The sequence below is a fragment of the Neopelma chrysocephalum genome, unplaced genomic scaffold (assembly GCF_003984885.1).
Source record: "Neopelma chrysocephalum unplaced genomic scaffold, ASM398488v2 Primary Assembly neopelma1_23, whole genome shotgun sequence".
In the NCBI taxonomy this organism is placed as follows: domain Eukaryota; kingdom Metazoa; phylum Chordata; class Aves; order Passeriformes; family Pipridae; genus Neopelma; species Neopelma chrysocephalum.
In genome coordinates this window covers 1,375,534-1,400,218 of record NW_020897691.1, presented here as the reverse complement: position 1 = coordinate 1,400,218, position 24,685 = coordinate 1,375,534, and the positions used below count along the sequence as shown (strand labels likewise).

The 24,685-nt window shown below is 36.0% G+C and overlaps 1 protein-coding gene across 7 annotated transcripts in view; it reads left to right on the top strand.

Annotated features, from left to right (window-relative positions):
• Positions 1-24,685, top strand: part of SDCCAG8 (serologically defined colon cancer antigen 8) — a 108,028-nt gene that overhangs the window by 66,068 nt on the left and 17,275 nt on the right. For 5 of the 7 annotated variants that reach the window (XR_003534307.1, XM_027683951.1, XM_027683931.1 and 2 more), the window contains one exon: positions 1,658-1,789. Coding sequence is in view for 4 of the 7 variants with exons in the window: in XM_027683951.1 (XP_027539752.1) it covers positions 1,658-1,789 (132 nt within the window). In the remaining 3 variants the exon portion in view is untranslated. Of the gene's footprint in view, positions 1-1,657; positions 1,790-24,685 lie in introns of those variants that run through there. The other 2 variants (XR_003534312.1, XR_003534313.1) reach the window with 1 other exon arrangement.

Below are 24,685 nucleotides of genomic sequence, written 5' to 3'. Positions count from 1 at the left end.
GAGCTGCTCTGCAGTGGACCTTTGCTTTTATCCACTGCTTGTCTGCCTTACGGTATCAGTATCATGTACAGACTGCATTCACATTGTGTGATAACAGTTGGTCCAGTTGGCAATGCTTTGTTAATGCTGACATTTAAGTTACTAGTATTTCTGTTGAATGACCAGTGTACAAATTCAATTTCTACTACCTCTCTATAACATCCTGCCCACTGTTACATGTACCTATCCAGGAAACTCCTGGGCGCTGAAGTTTGATGTACAACTATATCAGCACGATTATGGTGTATTTGTCTGTGATGTTCCTTAACAGAGCTGTAACTGCCTATCTAAATTTAATTACATACAGTCTTTGTCCAAAGTTTCCCTTGCTAAGTTCTTGTGGATTCACAGATGATACCATGCATTGTTCTCTATTTAAACATGAAAAGATTATGTTGTCATTTCTAGATTTGACTTGTCAATGTAACAACATGATTTTGAGGGAGGAGTATTCCTTCCCCCTGCACTTTGTTGTATTTTTCAGAATGTCAGTTGTTGTTGCATTCTGTAACAGCCAGGAAGGTAAAGTATCTTTCTGCTGTAATTACAGCATATTTAAGTTTATGATTTAAAGATATATCTGAAGCTTTTTAATCTCAAGATCTGGAGTGGCAGATGCCATAAATCAAATTTGTTTGCTTTTGATTCGTACTTTTTGATGGTATAGCAGATTCTGACATGTTCTCATTAACCTTTTCCAAAGAGTTGAAATTGTACAAGTGCATAATGTATATTTTATCACAATTTAATCTGAGGTCTTTTCCTGATATTAAGAAACAGCTCATGCCTGTTTCTCCATGGGCTGATGGTTAGAGATGTAGCAAGTAGCAGTCCCAGGTCATTCATGGACCTGGTGTCTTTGCTCACCCGTGAAGAATAAGAATTGCTTAGAAGTGACTAATATTCTTAAAGACTGTGCTGAGTTTTATGTAGGTTAGTGTGTGCCTGTATGATTTGTCTCTCGTTTCTTAAGGTTTTATTAATTTTCCTCTTAACGTGGCTTTGGGGTATTTTTTTGGTTTCTTTTTCTTGGGGGGGGGCAGAGGCTGGAAGGGTTTGTGGGGTTTTGTTTTTGTTGGGTTTTTTGTCTTTTTTTTAAAAGATATGTAATGTTATTTTGGGCACATGAGGTTAATAAAGTTACTAAAACAGTACCACTATTTAGAGTTCAACCTGTGCAGTGGAGTAAAGGTTGAATAAGTTTATAGTAGTTTTTTTAAAACTAAATGTTAGCTTTCGCTAATAAAGAAGTTGAAATGTGTTTTCAAAGTGCTAGCCAAATTCTTGCTTAACAAGTATGAATTTACATTTATTGATCTTATTTAACATCATGCATAATGCCAAGTGACATGCCTGTTTAAATGAGGCTGAAATTAGCTTAGCCAACCTATGACTGAGTGATTGCCATTGGCATATTTACCAGATACCCTTCAGCATCATGTTCTTTTGTCTCAAGATTTTCTGAAACAGAGTTTTGTTTCTGTACATTCTAGTAATAGCTTGTTTATGCATTACATATACATGTATGAAATTTTATAAATGCTGAAGCCACATATTGATGGCATGCTGCAGGATGAAATCTGACAACATCCATCATCGCTTTGTTTTACTTCTGTAGATCTGAAGTCAACCAGCTTAGTCAGGAAAAAGAGTATCTTCATGGCAGATTGGAGAAGATGCAGAAACGGAATGATGAATTGGACCAACAGTGTATCCAGCATGGGAGAATGCATGAGAGGATGAAGTCAAGGTAGGAGGTCCTGTTAATCTGTCGATATATGGTATGCTCAACTGTACTGGTTGTGTTGTGTAAACATAAAAATGACACTAGGTTGTGTGAAAGTAATATTCTTTCCTTATGAAAATGACCATTCCTTCTCCCTCACCAAGCATTCTGTCAAGTTTTTTTATAACATCTTTTGCTTGTGCCATTTTAGATAAATAAAAGGAAAGTTTGAACAACGCAGTCTTCCAAAGAATTTAAGCCTGGTACATATGTGTGTGGGCTGCTTCGGCTGTTCTCTGCTCTAACTTGGATGAATAGTCTTACCATATCAAAAAAGAAAAAGGGAGGGAATAGGGGGGAGGTGGGGAGGAAAGACAGAGGAGGTTATTCAGTGATACAAATGTAGAGTACAGATGTGAATTCTATTATGCCATGTAATAGTTGTATTTTTGAGGTTTACCATCATTTAACTTGCATAAACAGACAAATCTTAGTGAAGATCTCAGTAACCAGAGAAATGCTAACAGCTTCCAGGCACCACTAGCCTTTCAGACAAGCAATGACTTCCTCAGGAAGAGCTGGAAGCAGCTGCAGCAAGACTAGTATGAAATATTTCCACCAATATCAATTGACTATTCTGTCCAGAGTGTCCAGACTGATAATGCCTTGTGCTGTGATATGGATTAGATGTCCTCAAAGATCACTGTGGATTCTTTTCCTTTTTGTTCCAGAAACTTCATCTATGCTCTCTTGTTCTGTTTTCCACTCTACATTAAGTATAACAAGCACTGAAAGAGCTTAAGCATGCTTGTGGAGGTAGAGGATGAAGTAAGGAGGAGGCTGAGCAGCAACTCTGCAAATCCAATCAGCCAGGCTACCTCTTGTCAGTACTGAAAGGCAAAATGCAGTTTAACTTCATTTGGACTATACAGTCCTTACTGTGAAAGATTGTTTCCTTTTTTGATCACTGACCTACTGATAGGAACAGAGCTTGCATGCATTGAAGCAGCCAGTCCTTTATGCTCATTTTTTTTAAAGTATTGATTTTTAATTTTTTTTCTTTTTTTGTTGCCATCCCTTTATTCTCTGTCTTTCTATGTAAGCTTCTTCCTACCAAGCACTTCATGCGTCCATTTCAGTCACCCAGACCCCCTTCTTTCCTCTTCCTTTTCAGATTTCTGTCTGTTCCTCATCCTGTTCTTCTGTAACCCTGGATTGTCATCCTCATTTACCTCTCGGAGAACAAACTAATTCAAAATGCTACAACTGTGTCCCTAATCTGTGTGACCATTTAATCTTTCCTTTTATCTCACCTTCCTTTCGGTTTCTTTACTCGTGGTGGATTCTTACCATATGGAGGAATGAGGACTGAAGGTTACCTCCAGGAGAAAAAAAAAAAAAATTCCCCCCCCTCTTTTTCCTCCTAGCTGTTCTGTAGAATTATTAGTATCCAGTTGAATTTAAGACTGCTTTGTAAGTTTTTGAGAAAACCTTTCCTCTGTCAGAACCAAATAAAATTGATCCAATGGAAAATGTTGCTTATTCTTTGCTGCAGCAGCAATGATTTATACACTAGAAAAGATTTAAAGCATTAATCCAGAAAAGAAAAGTGGTTTGGAAGCAGAGTGGTCATGCTGCAGGCAATGCCTTACCTTCTGCTGCTGTTTTGCTGACAACAAGGAGAGAAAACAGGACAGTAATAGCATTTGTCTTATTTAATATTTTAGAATATGTAAATATGGAAGAAGTTATCAATTATTTGAAACATGAACAGTATGCTTTACCAGCATTTTAAGAGGGGGCTCTTTTAACGTATTTTTAATTGTGATCTTGCACTGTATTAATTTAAAATCCAGGTAATAAGTGACAAGACTGATACAATAATCTGCTTTAAAAATCAGTGTGATTTAATTTTAATTTCCATGTGAAAACTGTAATAGATTTTCAGGATCAGTTCCCAAATGCTTTAAATTAGTTATGAAGTTTACAGATGCAGGTGAAGAAAAGGAGAAAGTAGAACTACTACAACAAATAAATCTCCCAGTTCCTTATATTCATGTTGTAAGACTTCCACCAAATAAAAACATCCAGTTTTGAAAATAGAGATCTGACTATGCTACTCAGTAAAAGAAGAACAACAAAGAATAATAATTATAATGTATTTTGCCTCAGATTTTCATCCATCACTTAGATACTAATAATCACAGCAAAATACTATTAACACGTTAACACATTTCCCCTTTGTATGCAGCTACAAATAACTGATCTTTTTGCAACACAGTCCCACAAAGTGGATTCCTACCTAATTTTCTAGCTGCTGTTATTCTGGCTCTCTTTAGAAAGTTTTTTGTATCAAAATGATTTTGGCTTAACTTGGGACCTAACATTTGCATTTGAATAATGAGGAATTGTTGTATTTGTTTAAGAAGAAATCTTTGTCAATACTTGTGTTCTCCAAGGAGAATATGACAGGCCCTGATATAACTATTTTGTGGAAGAAGCAAGATCTAATTGATCAATCAGAATTTCTTTTGGAGAAAAACAGTGTTTTGGCAGTCATAATAGTTGCATTCCTGAAAGTGAACAAGATAACTCTTTTACTGCCTTTCCTATCTTTCTGTATAAATACATCCTGCAAATGAATACAGTCCAAAATTATATAAGCAAGTTTTAAAGAAAGAGATTGCAGTCATTAAAGAAGATATTGAATCAGCCTTTTCAATGTAATGGAAATTTCTAGGCCTTTCAATGTGTTTTTCCTTAGTGAAATATGGCATTAAAAGAAGTAGATGTCCATCTTAAATGATACAGCTGTCACATGCTACTGAGGCAAACTTGAATTGAAAGATGTATAGGTTGCAGGACTAGAGTGACATGTTAAGAGTGCAGTGGAGCTCATGAAAAGATGTCCATTTAATGTTTTTAACCTAGCAACACTCTGGATCTTTGTTTAGATACATGTATGGGGTTTTTACATTAGTTTTTTTATTGTTTTGATATGGATTTTGCAGCTATCCACTTTATCATTTTAGACAATGATTTGTTTAGCTAAGTAGATCATCTCAAAAGTATTCATTAACGTGACATAGAGTCACCTATGAGTCACTGAAAGTGGTCATCATGTGTGACTTTATGGATCTGAATCTTGGTGAAATAAATTCTTGTCTGTTATGTAGCAAAGAGTCTGTTTGTAGAAATTTTCAACCTCACAGCAAATTGTGTCATTAAATTCTTCAAATTCCCATTCTGTAGACTTGAGTTCACATTAGAAATTAGCAGGTAGCAGAAAGTACAGAATCTTTTATAAGGCAGCTGTAAAGATAGAAACTAGCCAAGAGTAAAAAGAAGATGAAGTAAAAATAAAAGGTTGTTTTTTGGGGGTTTTTTTGGTGCTCCACTCCACGTAAAATGAATAGATTCCAGACGAGGGAAAATTCAAAACCAAATGAATTGTGTAACTGTACATGTAAAGTAGGTTGATTCTCTCCTTAATCTGGTTTCAAACTGAATTCCCAGGCATGTGTTTACACCTCTGTAGTTAGACCAGTTCTGTAAATGCAGATCCACTTTCCCATGAGCTCTTTTCTCTCCCGATTTGGGGACTAAGAAGAAAAAGACAAGAATCTGCCTAGATCTTATTACTGTTGGAATGTATTTATAAATAAGTGTTATTTGCCCAAGTTGCCATGGGTCAGGATTTCATCAAACTATTTAAGCTCCCACTGAACTTAACTCCTGTAGTTACCACGTTCAATTATGGCTTTACTTGTCTGCATCTGTTCTTCTCACAAAGCAGGCATTTGATTGTGAGTCAGCTATTTAGAGAATTTCTTCTGTGGACAGCCAGTGTCTAAAATGGGAAGCATTTAATTAAATATAGCTTAGCTCTTCCTGTGTATGTTTCCTATTAAAGACCCAGGTGATATGTGGAAATACAGCAAATATGGAGTAGTATCTTCAAGCAGGAGAAGAAAATCTTAGGCAATTTCTTTCGTTTTTTCAAGATGAGCTGGCCATGCCTTTACTTTTTATCAAGCAGCTAAAGGAAAAAAAAAAGCATTTGGATAGTAGTTTATTTGAAGTGGAAGTCTCTTTTGAAATCTTTTTAATAGAACATATATTTAGAAGCTTCTAATGAGTTTTTTCCCAAACATTTTTTCAAACTAAGTTCAGCATATGGAATTTGGGGCTATGAATTTTCTCTGTTTTGGTGATTAGAGTTGGTATTACTGTTATTTTTACTGTAAGGTGTGTGATTGCTGTTCAATCTGTGTAACATTAACAATAATACATTTTATGCAAATTTATATGGAGCTTTTTGTTGTGGTAGCTTTTGGGGGTGACACTGTTAAATGTATTTCAACTGTATTTTTGCTAGTAAAGTTAAAAAGAAGAGCCTACAGGACTGGCAGTTTGGGGCAGATGTGTGTCTATTCCTTAGGCATCAGTGGTTGTAAGTTAACTATAAAAATGTTACAACCATCTGTGTAACAAGACGGCAGAGATCTGCTCTCGCCTGTTACTATAAATAAGAAGGAGATTTGTTTGACTTCATAGACATTGGATTTATAAAGACTATATGTGTCAAATTGTAACTACGTGCCATGTTGCTGAGATATGTCTGCAGCCAACTACCTGGGGTGTCTTCCCCTTCAGACATTCTAGTGTAGTGCAGCAACTGTGCAGAAATGTCTGTATAGCACAACATGTGACAAATTATATTTGTTTTCTACCTATGGCGAAATGTATGATTCTTATGGATAAGCTTATCTGGAAGAGTAGCTAAAATGGATTTTTAAATGGACCACTCAAGGAGTGAAAATGCAATATTCAGTTTGACAAGGATTTTAAAGGCTTTTTGCCACCATTAGGTTTATTTTTTGTTTTGTTTTTTTCTTAAGTAATAGTGTATGCAAGATCATGTGTGCATGAGAGGGCACATATCTGTGAGAATTGAGACAAAGAGAATACACCAGCATTTTCAAGTAACTGATATGTAATATCACAATAGCTAGTTTGCTGTCACTATTACACTTCTGAATAGAAATTTTTGATTTCTTGGCAAATCTTCAGTAGAACAATTGATTAAAATTATTTCTTGATAACTGGAGCAATCAAATTGCATTTGAAATTTTACATTTTCTGTCTAAAGCTCTGGTATTTTGTGTGTGTGTGTTTTCAAGAAATAATGATGGATAGAAGAACTCAGGTTAGGTCATCACCTGAAAGACCTTTATTTTTTTTCCAATCCTGTTCATTCTCAGTTGAATACATTGTCTTCCTTATTCTGCTGATAGATTAGTGTATTTTTTTAAAGTAACAGTGAGGCAATTGTGTACTATAGTTTTACTAGACTAATCATCTAGTTTGAAATGCAATTATAAAATAAAAATGCACTGCATTATGGCTTTGTAGTTTAAAATGCATTTATTTCTATATTAAAAATAGAGAGTAACATACGTAGTATCCGTAACATCTTTGATATTAAAGATATAGAGATATTCACATTGTCTCAATGTGTAAAGAGCGTTATGCTTCACTTTTTCCTGAGCATCATTACTCATACCCACATATCTTTGGTGTGGTTTTGCTGTAATGGGATAGCTGTAACAATTGGAGACATATAAATTTTTGTATAGCCTTTCATACAAGGAGTTGGTAAAAGGTTTTTTGGTCAGTGTGTCAGCATTGCAGTTCAGACAGATAAAACTCTTAGCTCGTCCAGAATTTAGGGTTATCGCGATGACCTAATTTTTTATTTCTATATAATACTCATGTTTTACGTTGAGAAATGGATACTCCAGAGAAGTGCTATTAGGAAATAATGAACAGATAATGTGTATATACATATATATATATATATGTTGAAAATCCTGTCAGAGTCTGAAAGTGTAATTGGCTTTTGTTTATTTTTGGGATGTTTGCACACAGTTAAATGCTCTGGAATAGAAACTGGATGTTAAATATCTCTCCCTCCTTCTTCCTCTGCAGTTCACTATTTGTCTATTTGCTATATATCTATTCAACTATTTTTCCCCTTCTCACTTTAAATAGATGTCTATATATAGTGTGTATATAAATACATAAATTATTTATGCTTTTATATGTATAATATTCCCATTCTAAGTAGTTAATAAGTTATATAATATTATCTAAGATGCCACATAGTGTTTTTAAAGATTTAGTCCCCAACAACTTAACAGTAGATACATGAGGCAAAAATTTTCTTAGCTGTTGGAAATATTGAAAATGTATACCAAGCGTGAAATAAAAGGTTTTCAGAAAATGCTGCAAAAAATAGTATGTAAATAAGTTCTTAACCTTAAGAAGCAAATGACAAGCAGAGGGAAATATCACACCCAAGTTCTGGAGAGATGTTTAGGGTACTTAATAGTGTTCTGTAAGATGTATTCTAGGTCACAGAGTACTGCGTTCCCCTGTTGCTAAGTGTGTGTATATAACATATATGTACTTATATGTATAGTTTACATACATATATATTTCTTTAAGAATGTATTGAGCTCCTTTGTAAAAATCATTAATCCTCGCTGTTCCAATTTGGACAACTGTTTCCACCAGCACTGATCCTCTCATTGAGATCCTTCTTATTTTTGGTCTGAAATAATTTCTGTTTGGTTTGTACCTACGTGTCTTTGAGCCAAAATTAGGACAGGTGGTTCTTTTGTTCAAAAGAATCTGCATTGTTAATGCAAATACTTCTGTTTATAAGTAAAGAGTTGGACTTATTGATCCCTGTGGGTCCCTTCCAACTCTGCATATTCTGTGATTCTGTGAAGCCTTCCGCTTTTGTTAGTTTTGCAATAAGCTCTTCATCACCCTCAGTGTTCTGATTGTTGATCATTTTTGAATCTGGGCAGTCAAAACTGCTTACATGGTCTTGGACAAGGATATTTGAATATATGGAATTAATATATTCAGTAGAAATTCCTTGACCAATAAATCCTACATTTACCTTTTTGGCAACTGCATCAAGAAGTGTGTCCAGGATCTCTTCCTCCAAATAAATTCAAGTTTTCAGCAGAGACTTTTGCTATGAACTGCAAATGCATTAAGTACCCAGCATAAGGCTTTGTACTCTAAAATTTCATCCTGTGTCTGCTGTTCCAATCATCTGAGTCATGTTTCTTTCTGTGCAGTATCCCAGACCTTCTCTAAGCTGATAGCATGTCTTAAATTTATCAGCCCACTCCTATTTTTTTTGTGCTGAGTCATAATTCAGAATATTCAAAAATCTGTTTAAATGCAAAGAAATACACTTAGAATTCTTCCTTCCCTTCAGTTGTTCCCGTTGGCTGTGTGCTTTGTTTTAGTCAGTTACTTGTCAACAACAGCTTAGTTAACTATTGCTGATGGGTTATGATATTTAACGTTTTGCTGAAGTTAATGTAGGTAAGATTTATTGCATTTCCTTTATCAAAGAATGAGCTGTCAAAGATATGACTGAATCTGCTTGATCTAACTTACATTTTAGTTTTTCATGTTCCATCTACCTTTATGTCCTTATATATTCTTTTTCTTTCAGAATTTATTGTAGGCTTTTTTGTGCATTTATCGTCATGTTAATGGGCTGTTAATTATCTGCATTACCTTCTTGAAGGATTAGTTAATGCTGCATTTGGTTTAACTGCGTAACAATATAGTTAATGTGAGGAAGAAGGTGTAGAGGGGAAGTGATAGTGTCTGTTCACTTTGCTGGCCACCACAATTTTATTTTTTTAGGAGCTGGAGAATAATATCTGGGAAAGTGATACCAGTTGATGTCTCAAAGAAAAGCTATTTGGAAAAACAGCCAGGTTTGCTTGCTCCTGTGTTGAGCAGCTACCAACACTCTGACTAACTCTCCCTCTACTAAGAATCTGGTAGTTGTCCTCTTCTGAGAATATCTTCTACTCTACAGCTTTGATATATTCTGCCTTCTCCAAAACAGAAACAGGGATAGCTCTTATTCATGCCATCATGAACAGAGTCAAAGCCTTTAGCTCACTAATAGTAAACTTGTGTCCTTGTCTACCAGGAATGTAAAAAGCCCTGAAATATGTGTGACATAAAACAGCACAACATAAGGTTCCAGGCTGTTCTTGTTACTTTCTGTTGTCAGGCACAGTTGTTAGTTTTCAAATTTAAATGTTAATTTAGCATTAGGGAATCATTTTTGATTCCTCTAAAATGGAGGTGGATAAAGGTGATGTCTTTGACAGCTCAGCCCGGACTCTCCTTGATATGGCAAGATCTAGAAACTCTTGGCGCTATGCAGATCATAACACTGAGAGTGAAAAAGATGCGCATCACGAGACAGAAGTATACCCATGGTTCTCCAGGGGAACCCCATTTTTTTCTCCTAGCTTTGCTACAAATCTGCAACTGTTGTAATTTTGGTTAGGGGTTGCTTCTGGTGGTGGTATATGATTGTGTTAATCCACCAGTTTATCCCTTCAGCGCCACATCATCTTCTTTGAAACACTTTGCCTTCAGTTCTTGGTAGAAGCATCTCTGGTCCATGGTAGTAGTCATGGACCAGTCTTCCTCACCACTTTCCCCAGAGATGTGAAATAAAAAATGAGCAAGTGAGGTCAACATGCTCTTTTTCTGTCTTGTGCATAAAAAATATAGATGTTTAATGGCAAGAAATAGCACCAAAAAGCATGTCACTCATGTTCATTCAAGTTATCTCAAGTTCATTTAAGGTCCCCAAAACTACAGAAGAAAGGTTTCTACTCAGGGTAATAGCCTTTCCAATGTAGTATAAATTACTAGTATAAAAATTAAATTTTTGAAATCCCTGACTGTTGCACTCACCTGCTTTTCTTTCTTCCATATCGTGTTTCATCTGCATTTTTCAAGTTCATTTTCAGGTACTGTATTTCTGTGTTATCATTGTGATGTGTCAGAACAATATAAAAAAAATAAAAATTTTTAAATAGCCACTGTGAGACTACCACTATGCAGTAGTTCAGCAGCAAATATCTAGTTGGGATATTTAACAGTAATTGGGATCTTCCTATTGGGCCTTCACTGAACTCACAATAATAGTAAAATCTAAATATTAACCCATTTGGCAAATTACTTTAAGCAGTAGCAGATTTTCTTACGGTTTTGATCTCTGTGTATAACTGAGATTTTCAAACTAAGGCTATTTAAAACCTTCCATTCCCATTTAGTGGGGAATGAAAATGAAGACAGATGAATAACATTTAAAGAGCTTTGCAAGTGTGTCATGAAAATTTACCAGCTCTGTAACAAAATCTGTTCACCTGCCTGCTTTCAAGGTTATTTTTGTAAGAGGAGACCCAAACTAATGATAATTTATGTTTTAATAAGTGAGTAGAGTTTTGCAAGGTTATTGTAAGAGTATTTTTTCTGGATAACTTTAGTGTTTTGATTGCTTCTGCAGGGTCCTGGCCTGCTCCTATGGAGCATCCTGTGGATGTTTTCATTTTCCTCATATAAATCTAACCTTTCCTTAAATCTTTGAAATGTTTAGCCACTTAGTGATGTGTCTTGTTCCAGTAGCTCCATAACCAATGTTGCATTTGAAGGTGGGGTATTTTCCCATCATGCTTTTTCCATCTTTCAAGCTAATAATTACTTAGTTTATGCATTATGAGACTAACAATCTGTTTTTCCACTGGTCGTGTCCTCTAAAACACAGATAGAACTTCCTTTTACCTATTTCTTGTCTAAGTTAAACTATCATTCTCTTCCAGAGCTCCAGTCATTCATTATCAATTTCTGAGTGCACTCTAAAAAAATTGCCATCCTAAAAAAATTAAGTGCTAAAAGGTAATGGTGTTTATTGTGCCTTGTGATAGTGCTAGTTGGCAGTAGTCTAATAGTAACAGGCATTGGGCTAGTTTCTGGAAACATGGTCTTAAATGTATTATCCTTCAACTGCTGATAGCACAAGTTGTAGTGAAATAGATTATGGAAGTGGCTATAAGGAAGGACAGTATGGTAAGACCCGCTTAGCATCCGTATTTCTAGGGTACTCAAGACAGCATTGTGTGTGCTTCACAGCAGGGCTTCTCAGTTTGGTTCTGAAGTAAAGCAGTGATGATGGAAAATATGGAAGAAATGGAAAAGGACAGTAAGATTATTCTGTGTTTAACTTGTTCTTTGCGAACAGCAAAGTCATGTATTGAGGGAAAGAAAGGAGAAATGAGATTTTTAATTTTTTTCTAAGTTCTTTTTAACCTCAGAGAGCGAGATTTCACCTTTAGTTATACATATGAAAATACATCCTTGTCCCAAATACATCTCATTACTTGAGACTTGATCCTGAATGGTCCTTAGAATTCTGATTTGATTCAAGTCAAGGTTGCTAAATACTTCCAGGTCTCCAGTATCCAAAAGTTGTCTCAGTGGCATGGCTGAAATGACAGTAAACTTTTCTCTGCTTATGTAAAGCAGTGTAATCTTTTTGAGTGCTACACTAGCACTTCCCACACTACCAGGGATATAGCCTTAGTTTAGCTATGTGACTTGCATGAAATCAAAAACAACTTACAGGATTTTGGTGGGTTTTGGGTTGGTTTTTTTGTTTTGGGGTTTTTGTCTATTGCTTGAGTGACTGACCTTTTAGATATATATTAAAAAATACAGGTGTATGTGTGTATGTATATGTATATATATACACACAGTTTCAGAACTAAAAAAAGCTCATCTGTAAATTGACACCAAACATGGACAAATGCACAGAATAAATGGAAGCATGTCGGTTAAAAGCACTTTAACTTTTACTATTGTGAATGCTATTATAATTTTCTGTGCCTTGTCATGCATGTGTTAGATGATGCAAATACTTGTGCTTCTCAAATATGTTGTATGAATAAAATGCACAAACAAACTGAGCAGAGGCATAGGTATCCTTGGGAAAGGGCTTTCTGTCGTGTTAACCCGTGTCAATAAAATCCACAGGAAATGTGTCTAGCATTTTTTCCTTTTCAAATTTCCATTTTTAATAGCAAGAAGACACTCCAGGCAGTGCATTTCTGAGGGATTATTACATTTCTCGGGTGGCTGAAGTCACTCACCCTTCAGCCTTGTGCCTCGCAACACACCCGAGGCGAGCAATAATCCCCAGCAAGGCACTGCTTGTCTTATTGCTTAATTATTATACCTATTTAATGCTGCTTAGAACATTGTCAGCTGTTGAGAAAAGGTAATTATCACTAGTCAAATGAAAAACACTTTTTTGGCTGCCTTACGGATACACATTTTACTGGTACCTTGATACATAATGAAGCCTGATAGCAAAACTTTTGCTTGTCTCTTCTTCAAGCCACAGCTGTTTCCCTGCTAAATTCATCCCATCTGTCTCCCCTTCCGTAAGGCTGTAGGCAGTATAGCATAAGTACAGAAGCAGTTCAGTGCTATTTTGGATAAACATAGCTGAAATTTGAATCTTTGCCATTTGCAATGCACACATTTTGTTTTACTGCTGTAAAGAGAGCTGTCAAAATAAAAACTACATGGATAATTTACTGAAATGCAGTCAAATAAAGGGATGATCAAAGGGAAAAAATGAAGATATAATATAGGGTCACTCTTACATTCATGGTGTATTCTGAACATTTTAATTGTTCACCTCTTGACATTGCTGGGTGCAGAGAAATTGGTAGTGAATAACAAAAGTAGAAGCCACTGAATTAAAATAGAACATGAAGTCCAAACTTCTTGTCAAAAAGGGTAGCAGGCAATTATTTGTGATAGTGCCCTATTGAACTATCTGACCAAGGTATTGGTTCCTTGCTCATTTTATAAGGAGTATATAATTATGTAAGATAATACAGCTTGGAAATTAAATCCATCATTTTTTTATATGACACTGTCTCTGAAAATGTAAGGACACCATAATGATCACAATGGGGCAACAGTCATTACACCCTCCTTTACTCTTTGCAGTTCTGATTGACATGGAAAAGTATATATTAAAGCTAAGTACAATCATCTTCATTGAGTTTGTTGTTCGAAAATGGATTGATGGTTAGTTACCCAGGGCTTGTGTTTGAAATTCCAGGATTTCTGGAACAGAAGATCCAAATGACAGTAAGGTCTGCCTGCCTTGAATAAATTGAGTACTGTGCAACATACAATATTTGAGAGTCTTTCAGGCAAAACCCTTTTGAAAAAAGTCCTCTATTCTGCTGAAGTGTTAGAAAAATCCTATGGTACCTCTAGTAAGAGAAAGGCTTTGACCTTTGACCAGGGTATCCTATCTTGGATATATTTTCCTTTCACCATGTTATTGTGTTCTATGCGGTCCATCTCAGAGAAAGATTGTGACTGGTAAATCCTTCTAAGTGTGTTGTAGGAGAATCTTGAAAGCTGTTTCTAGGTTAACCCTGACATGTATTTGGTATAGATCCATGTTCTGTGGAAGTTAATTCTCAAAGGCTGTTGCTTCCAAATTTGTATTGCATTAGGCAAAGGTGAACAAAGCCATGTTTGTCCTAACCTAGAAGATGTTCGTATTGACAAAGAAAGAAATAGATGATGAACTTAATGTTAGTAGACAATGAAATAATCTCAATATCATCATCATCATGGCTAGGCTTCGTGAACGAAGATTTGGGAAGGACTCTACCCACATTTGCTACAAGTGCGCTGGTGGCTAAAAAGGCGGCCAATACGGGATAGACAAGTCTGGTTGCAAAAGGTACAGCAGAAAGACTCCTTAGGTGGTATCGGCAAGATATGATTCTTTCTGCATTGTCTAATCTCAATATTATACTGATCCAAAATTTATGAGCATAAACTTCCTCTGGGAAAAAGCACTTCATGCAGTTCACCACTAAAATACTGATTTCAGTGTTCTGTGTTGAGGTAGAGAAGGGGAAAAGAGGATATTAAGTTGTTAGCTGCTTCTGTATTTACAGGACTGTTTTCAAGCTGTATCAAAAGAAACGGTCTTTTGTAATATTACCAAGAAAAGTAGTGCTATGTGAAAAGCTTACAAAGTGGTTTTCTTACAAGTATATTTAAAATCATTAGTCTGTGACAAGAATCAAGACTGCGTTACTCCTCCATCTTTACAGGATGAGAATTTCTCTGTCTTTATAGACACTAAATTGAAATATATTCACAGATTTCAAAACACTACTTTTAGTTTTGATCCATAATATAAATAAGGATGTTATAATCTGTGAGACTGAATGTTGGTATTTAGTTCTCTGTAACTAATCCAGGAGCTGGTAACACAGCTACTGCACCAGAACTAGTGCCCTCGTGTCAGTTTTAATGAAGAAAGGCTCTGCTGTTTTTTAAAGGAAGCCCAGTTCTTTCAAGACTCCACCATATGTAAAGGCATCTCCCCTCTGCCTCCCTTTGAGCTTGACTGAAAGAGTAGTTGTGTAGACTTCTTTGTGGTCACCACAGTATTGCAGTAAAGGTCCAGGTACTAGGACCATCATGGAACAACTGCTTTTATGGTAAATATGTTGTGATAATTCTTTAAAGTCCTATTTTATATTATTTTTATATTATAAAAATAGTGTCTATGGCTTGGTCATCCATCTTTGTATACCACACGTGTGATGGAACATGTGCATGTACCAACATAGTATTTCAAGAAACGTAAGCTTTTTTTTTTTCCTCCAAAAGGAGAGATTTACTTTTGTGTTGCTACATATTGAAAATGGTTGACCTCTGTTAGAGTCATTTAGGTAGCTACTATACATTGAAGCAGGAGGCCTGTACCTTCATGCATAGCGATTTTGACAGCTTCACTGCATTTTTCCAAATGATTCCAGTTTTTCCAATGATTCCAAAACTGCAAGTAGTTAAAGAAAATTAGATTTTTGCAAATGGTTTTACCCTCTTACAGGGTTGCACAACTGAGATTTGGGGATAGAGGAGGGGACAACATCAAGAGCAAAACAAGTTACAGTTACTCTCTTGCCATGTGCAAAGTATTAAGAAAGCTGTCAATATTATACTTTTCACATATATGAAAACCCCAAGAATATGTGAATTCCTGGTGATTCTTCATCTACAGTTTTGAGTGTGCTCCCACTGTTGGGACTGTTAATAGTGATCTGGATCTAGTAAGATAATTTTATTTTTTTTTTCCCCAATCTAGCACTTTAAACACCTACTTGTTTTTGTCTGGTCATCGCCTTTTTACTTACATCCAGGATTTTTTTTTCTACGTATCAGTTTTCAGATCAGACAGAAGGCCCTATATTTTCACTCATTCCTTCTGCAGGTAAGTGTAAGGACAAAAAGAAAAGAAGGAATGGGTTAGAGGGATCACATACTACCAGACAAAAAAATCCATTAGGTAATATGGAAGAAAAAAAAGCTTTAAAGACAACAGAAGAAAAAGACTTTTTACGGTACTGTTTTCTGTTATTTTACCTTTTCATGCTTTTCTTGGTTTAAGGTAATTTTAGGTATTCCATCTCTACATTTAGTAGGAATGGTTTCTGCCAAAAATGTTCTGAAGATTTCTCAGTCTTCTGAAAAAAATTTGGTTTTGAATGTACACAGTGAACAAAAACCTCTGCTTGTTCAAAATTTTTCATGCAATTTACTTCTTTGCTCAGTTGCCTTGTGAGTTATACAACCAGAACTGAAAGCCAGTACAATGTTTACAGAATATTATTACTTTCACTCTATCTTAGCTGTCTGCTCCCATTTTCAATTGCCTCTATTTTGGCAAATTTTAGACTTAGTTGTTGTTGTTGTTGTTATTATTAATGTTTAAATATTCTGACTAGATATCATTAGCAAGCTCCAGATTTTAAAATAATTTTTTTAATAACAACATGACATAAACTGGACAATACATTATATCTGCATGGTACAAAAATGTTTTTCTTCTTTTTTGCCTAGGTTGTCACAAATGGAGAAATTATAGCAACTATTATAAGTGCTCGCAGGTCATCTATAAACCAAAATTAAAATCCCTTTCATTCAGCGATAATGCAGGGCTTTGGTTTATTTTGGGGTTTTTTTCTATTAACATTGCATGGGCAAAGCTTACCAGATATTATTGTGTTCAAATGCTTCCCTCTGAACTGTTCTTCTATGAATTGTCTCTGGACCGAGCACCACCCTGTTCCATTTGAGCCCCCTCAGTGTACAGAAGCAACCCCAAACAAAGTTTTAAACAACAGGGATTATTTATGCAAAGACAGAGTTTAAATTAATTTTGGTAAAAACCAGAACTGATTAGAGTCCTGATAGTTCAATTCATTAGCAGAGTCCCCCAGTTCCACTTCTGTTAAAGCAGTGTTGCAAGATAAATGAGTGATCCTTCCCATGCTACTTTCTTTCGTTTTTGGTGGAACTTCAGTTCCTGAAACATCTGAATTCGTTTGGTCCCTTAAACACAGCAGATAACTGTAGAGCAGAATTAAAAATTGGAATTACTTGAGATGTTAGTGTTGTTTGTCTGAAAATAGCGTCCTAAAAATCCTATTCCACTAAAATGTATTCTCTTCTATTTAGCTAATTTCTATTCATATTTTCAAATAGCACAGTTGGGGATTCTTTCCTTTGTAATCTTTTTGGGAAGGAATTTCTTCCTAATACTTCAGTGACTTTCTGCATCAGATTGCAGGGTAATGTTACAGTCAGTAATGTTTACATCAACAAATGTAAATTCAAATTAAATCTATTATTTAAATAGCATAATGGAAGCACATGGTGCTTTGTAGTCATGTAATTAAAGAAGATCTGTGCCTCCAGGAGTTTATGATCTAAAGATCAAAACCAGTTCCACATGCAGCAGACCTCTTCTAACTATCAGTCTACAATTTGGGGATTTTGTCTTGTATCTACTTCAGCATAAATTTTACTCCAGAGCAGAGATTTCAACCAGGCCAGTGCAGTAATGTCTGAGATGTAATGCGTAAGTTTCGTACTTGACACTTAGTGTAGAGACAGTTCCCCGCTTAGCACCAAAAAGCTTCGTGTTTTGATTTATACCTTGCTTATTTAACAGTAATGCTGTGAACTAAACTTCATGAATTATACTAGTTTAGCTAGGGGGGAAAAAAATCAAATTCTTGTGTTTAACAAGGAGTCTGACTAGCCATGCTTTTTTTTGCCTTTTTTTTTCCAGTTGTGAAAGTAATTTTGTGCAAAATTGCATTTGAGTTAAATTATTCACTCATCCTGGGGCAATAGCCTGTATTCACTTTCCAGCTGAGCCAACTTAAAATATGGGAAACAGACCAGCCTAACATTCCATTGTTGCCTTATATAATGTGGTGTTTTGGAAATGATGATGAAGGCAACCTGGATATTTCATGGATGAATTAGTAGATTCATAAACTGAAAGCTTTGCTTGCCATTTGTAATGGTGTTTCTCCCTTCCTTTCAAAATTCTGTGCTCACAAATCGGAGATGTTGCTTTTATTTCAAAAGAAAAGAGGAGGACCGAAAAAAGGAAAAAAAATCAAGCCTCTTTTCTCTTTTGAAGAAGTCTTTGCCTGAATTGCTGGCTGAGTTCCCTCAAAAGGCCTGGACTCCTTCAAAGCTTGGAACCAAGTTCAGAACCCAGCTAGGTAAGGTAGAGTACTTTGTTCGGTTTACTTAGTTTTCTCCCCACAATATGCTACAAAAGAATCTGGGTGTAAACGCATAGGTTGTTATTGTCAAGTGTGATAGTCTGGGATTTCTTCCAATTATCATCCTAATTAGGTCCCTGAATTAAAAAGAATTTTTCTTTTGGGCATGGGGAGCTAAATGAAGATCAATCTGTGAACCCTGTGACTCATAGGTAGCTACAAACCATTAAGCCCCTTTGTTGCTGTAATGACTTAACTGCAAAATAATTTCGCAACCTTAAGAGGCAACTTTTGCCTTCAGCCTCTTTGTCTGAGGACTTTTCCTAAGTTAAGGTAAGCTTGGACATCGCCTCTTGCACATTCACACGTTTTGTTCTATTCCAATGCTTTTTTTCTCAGTTGATGCTGTTGCTTAGGGTTGCACAGCTTGGAGGTGCTGCTGTGTTTGGTTTTCCTCTATTATTTAAATCCTTCAAACATGAGTTCTGGTCATTTCCTGATCCCATGAATGCTTTGAGTTCTGGCAGCTAACAGAGACTTTTCAGCACTTTGTTTTGAACTATGGCAGTTTTTCTCCAAGCGCTGTGTTTCACTTTTACCCATGCTGTGCTACAGATCATGACATTGCTGGTTCCAGGTCATCTCTGTGCTGTGTGGAAATAATGCTGTACCGATCTTTTTCTAATGTCATGTTAGATTAGATAAAGCTGTGAAATTATTCCGTGTTATGAGTAGTAGTCATTAATGAATGTTGGCATTTTTAATTCAAACCTGTTTGAGTGATGCTTTTGTACTTTAGGTCCATGGTGATCAGAGTAAAGGAAAAGATTTCCCCACAATGAGCGGTGGTACAAGTCCTACCTTCTTTCAAAGGATTTCCTTCGTACTGTACTTTTGGTTTGTTTTTTTTTAACTAAACTATAGCTTTCTGAGCCTTTAGGTCATATGGTGTGTGGCTTCACACAAACGTTTATTACATGACAGGCTAACTTAGCAACCAAGATTTGTTTTCATCTTCTTCCCGCTCAATGCTTTTGTCTTGTGCTGACATATTGGATTCTGTGCTGTACAAAAGGAAGCCCTAAATGACAACTGGTGTAGCATTGTGCGTGAGACCTGTGTTTTTGGATCTAGACTCAGATGATGGACTTGTACTCAAAAACATTCAATACTTGGCAATACCAAATTTCTTTTGAAATACTTGAATCAGTGGTAATCTCATGGTTCTAACACAACACTGCAATAAAAAAAAATTTAAAAATCCTTTATCAGCTGGGGGGAAGAATAAGCAAGAAGAATAAGATTTCCTAAGAGAGTATAGCATTGGTAGTCTTAAACAAACAACCTATCCCAAAAACACCCTGAAAACAATAGAAAAACTACAGCCCCAAACTACAGAGGTTCTGTGAAAAAAGACAATAATTCTGACATCAGGCAGTTAGATAGCAGACTCTGATGCGGAAAACTGTCCCAGATTCCAACATTCCTTTCAGCTGACATTAGAAAACAAGGTAGACTTAGCATGAGAAATAGTGTCTTTATATGAAGAGATTGCTCTTGTTGGGCCCATATGTGAACCATATATCCAGATTCTCTCTACATCCGCTCACTTGTCTCCCTGTCAGCATCTGAAGAGAGATCCCCAAATGTTCAAATGTACCTTTCATATCAGAGTTTAATTTTAGAAGACTATCTTGGCTTATTAATTTTGATTATAACAGTGCTGTGGTGGCAGAGACATCAAACTGCAAGTAAAATTTCAGAAATCAGAATGCTACAAAGCTGTAGAAAAAAATACAAGTGCAATTTGCAGTAATAGGTCACAATAATTGTCTATGGTAAAATGTATATCATTATTGAATAAGTGATAATTCATCAGGGCATGTATTGTTCATGTTCACTTTTTATGTTACAAACTGCAACATGGAGGCTGAACACTTCCATGATCTGTGTGTGTTGGATGAGGAGGGCAAAGTTTAAGAGCCCAAAAAATGGCTTCAGAGGTAGCACTTATAGAAATTTGGAACTTAAGAACGGAAGAGCATCTTGGACATTTTTGCAATTTCCTTGTTTTCTTATATCTGTAAATGTTCTTTTCATTTGAAAGACAAGCTTTAGAATATGAAAGTGAAGCCAAACTTATTTGGCTTCTTAAAAAAAAGAGGGGGGAGCAAAAAGCTTACCACTTGAGATTGTTTAATCCACTGAGCAAAATAAGTTCCCAGGCAATTCAGAGGAATCAATCTCATTATTAAAATAAGATTGAGTAATACCTAAGAGTCAGATTAACAACAACTGATTACATTAGAGTAGTTTGCATACCATGAAACTTCTCAAAATGTTGATTGAAATCTTTCATATACCTGATTTGTTACTTATTTTCCCTGTAAGGTATATTTGCTTACTGTATTCTTAAAATTAAGTACATGAAGTCACCATCCAGAACTAAAATTTATACTAAAACAGGAGTTGCAAAATTAAAAATGTCAATATGAAGTGATGTAATTTTTTCAATGTAGTGGTTCTGTGTTTTCTGTTTTGATAATGGATGTCTAATGGCATTCATTTGATTATGAAGGAAGAAATTAATTCCCTTGCTAATATCCCCACTTTCCCATGTAGTCCTCTTCAAATCGAAGGGGTTTTGCTTTCAATTTCCTTCTCTCTTTGTCTCAAAAGAGGAAAAGCATTCTGTTATTTCTATAAATGATTGTAGAAATTCTGCTGCTTCTACAAGTTACGAACCAGGTAGATGATTTACCATTATTATATCAAACATCTCAGGTTATCTAGAATGTGAATGCAAGAACCTTTAAACCTATTTTTATAGTTATTTTTATTCCATATAATAGTAACAGTCTTTTCTTTAAAAACTTAGAAGAAACTCTACTCCCCACCTCCCAAGAAAACCCACCCAAACAAACCCCAAAAGATCTGACCAAGAAATGATAGTGGAGTCTTTATCAGACCCAAGCTGTTCAAAAGTGATCCAGGGTAGGCATGTGTAAGCAGCAGTGCCGTTACCCTCTGGGGTCGAGGGAGAAGCTTTTGCATTATTTCTACAGTAGTCAGTTTGCAGCAGGTCTTGGCAAAGACTTCACACATGGTTTCTTTTATTCACCTGTTCTTGGACAGGAAGACATAGCCCATATACAAAGTTCATTTTCTCTCTCATACCCAAATCTAGGACCATACTTTTTGCCTAAACAGTAAATTTAAATTCTGAAGTGCTTAATCAAATCCATATTTCACATGTGCAAAGGATCTCTGTTTGCCAGGCCTTCTATTTCTGAAATTTTGTTTTTGATGTTTGTACGGGCTCTTATTGAAGGGAGGGCAGTACTGGACATTGCTGGTGAGGGACTGGGGTGGGGTGAAAGCCTGTGTGACAGCTCTCCAAGCGCACCCTCTTCTGGAACTCCAGTCATAGCTAATGTTCAGAGACCAAATGTGGTCACAGACAAGTGGTTTTGACCTCATCAGTTCTGAAGACAACCTGCTGGGTTGATTATTGCTTTGCTATCCAAAGCAACACAATGGATAAAATAGGCATTTTTCAACTAAGTGCTGTTGAGTTATTGAGAATCTTTTAGGAAAATGCAAAGACACACACACAACCCCTTAACTAGGGAAATAAAAGAATTGAATATTTGCAATCAGATAATTGGAAACTGTTTTCTCTCTCATCTTCCAGAGTCCTCTGAGACTGGGGCAAGTGGGCCAAGCTTGGGCATTCACACCTGAAATGAAAATTTGCTTACTGATCAATGTTTTGCCTTATGTGAAAACACACAAGGTCTGAAAGGGATTAATTCAAGAGATTGGGGTTTGTTGATTTTATTATATATATAGGCATAATTTCATAGTTTGCAAGTTTTGAACATTATGCATAGAACTAACCGAAATCTTAATCTGTAGTATTTATAAACATTTCTTGTTACTGTAAACAACCTCTATACAGTTCTTTATTTATTATAGCTGGTAAATCAAGCCCTATCAAATTTAAACTGAGCTAAATTGCTACATCATTGAATACATTCCCACATTTTACATTTTGAAATCCAAGTGTGTTTTGAACTTCTGTCATTTTTCTCTTGATGAAAAGAGGAAAAAATGTAATTATGGGAGGAGAAAGTGGCTTTTTAATTTTGGTTTTGTATAAAACTATTCAAAGCAATTTTGATGAAATTTGAAATAGCCTTAAGACAGAGTACTGGATAAAAGGAAAGTACTAGCCATAAATACAACAGCTTGGATACCTAGTATTGTGTCCTCAAAAATGGCTTCAACCAAAGCTTCACCATTGGTCTTCTCTTTCTGTGAAGGTTGAACACAGTCTACCCATCATTTGTTTACGATCTCTAACTCTTAAATAGCTGAGGGGGAAAACAATTTGTATACTATCTAGTTGAACATAAGCATTCCAGCATTCCCATATTGTAAGGAAAACTGTTTTTGTGAAGGCAGAGGAATGTTCTGTGCTCATTGCAATGGAGACTTGAAGCAGGGAGACTATTTGGAGCAAATACATGTCTAGTTTCTGTTCTTCTTGAAAAATGCTAGAACAGAGACATGTGCTTCATGTTCCTTATTCTGCATACTGCTTCTCTCTGCTCAGATAATCACACAATACATGTGAGCAGCATTTGAGGTAGGACTGTTATCTTTTATCTCTTTGATGTCTTATTTTACTGACGCAGGAAAAGTTCAACAAGGAAATAGTGTTTCTGAACAAAAGGTGCTGCAAATCCTCAGCAGGCAGAATTGCAAAATTGTGCCATTTGTCCTTACACATTTCCATCTCTGCCTGTCCTTCATTAACTGAGATGGTTATTCATCACAGAGTGGTCAATGGGAGTTTTATAGGAGCATTTATTTATAGTTTCTATGATCTAGATTTTTTCTTTTAATTTCAGGCTCCAAAGTGTATTTTTAGTCCATTATGCCATAAATGGTGAAATTATAACTCATCGCAAACAAAATTATTTTTGCAGCCTGTCTTCCTGGCGTCTGGATTCTAAAGAGACAACCTGGATGCCTGCATGCCAGTGCAACCAGGATTTCAACAGTGTCAATAATCTTTGCTCATCACACCAAAAAAATCAGTGTGTCAGTGTATTCCTGCAGAGTCATTAGCATACAGACTCACTCTGCTTGCTTAACAAAGCGTGGTTTGGTGTATTATAGTTTCCTAGTCTGCTTGTCTGATTCACCTCAGACAAAAGCAGAGAGCAAATTCAGTTCCTTCTTTAGTGGCACACTAATGTGGGAAATAAATCTTCGGGCATAAGGTCTGAATGGCAGTCATTTAAATAATTCAAATACAGCGATCATTTTGCCCATGTGCTTTTCATCTCTTTGTTTTGTTTCTCTGTATTTCCCAAATCACTGAGAGACAAATGACCTTCTGCGACAATCTATATTTTTAAAATATCTAGAGCTAAATAATCCCCGTCCTGTTTAAATGCAGTTTAATTGGTTACATGTAAAATAATTATTTGCTCTCTCTTTTGTGGTGTGGAGGGGGGAGTTGGAGGGGAGAAGTAACATACAAGCAGATGTGCTGCTAGATCTACAGGCTTCTGCCAACCATATGGCATCTTAAAGAAAGATGGTTGGAGCGTCTGGATTAGCAAAGAGTCGGGATGGAAAGCCATGTGTCGTGTTGGTACAGGCAGTTGTTTTAGCTCTCTGTAAAAGGCTTCAGGAGATTGTGTAATGGAACAAATGGTACTGCAAGCCTAGTAACAGCCTTACCGCTGCTGGAGAGGCAATTGGCCCCCAGGCGAGTACTGCTTCATCCTTGCTTGTTGGTTTTCTGTGAAGGATTTTTAGATCGTTGTTTTGTGTTCTTTTAACATGCAGGAAACTTGGGAGATGCAATTCTGAACTTTATACTTGAAAGAAAGCTATTGTCTCGTTAGGATTTTTTCACACTTTCATTTTTTATTATGAAAACATACAGTTTCCATCTCTTTGAAATTAAACGTTCATGCCCTTCTGCAAATTTCCCACATCCTTCGTGAACACTTTGAGACATCAGTTCATTGAATTTGTAGCTGATGCCCAGATTTTGGGGGAAAACTGCTTTCTCTAGGATTTACTTAGTTAAAATCAAGATTGGGGCTATTGTGCTTGTGGCTATAACGTACCAGCTTGGCATTTGTATTCTATTTGACAAGTTGTTCTTTATGCAAACAAGGGGCCTGCCCCTATTAAAGGGAAAACTCCTTTTGTTTTTAGCAGAATTGGGCATTTTGTGGGGTTTTGTTGGCTTTACAGGAGTCTATAGTTCACATTACAGCTCATGGGAGTTATTCTGGATTGGGGTACAAAAAGCTACTGTATCGAGATCTGTAACAGAAATAGGTTTTAATCATTTCTC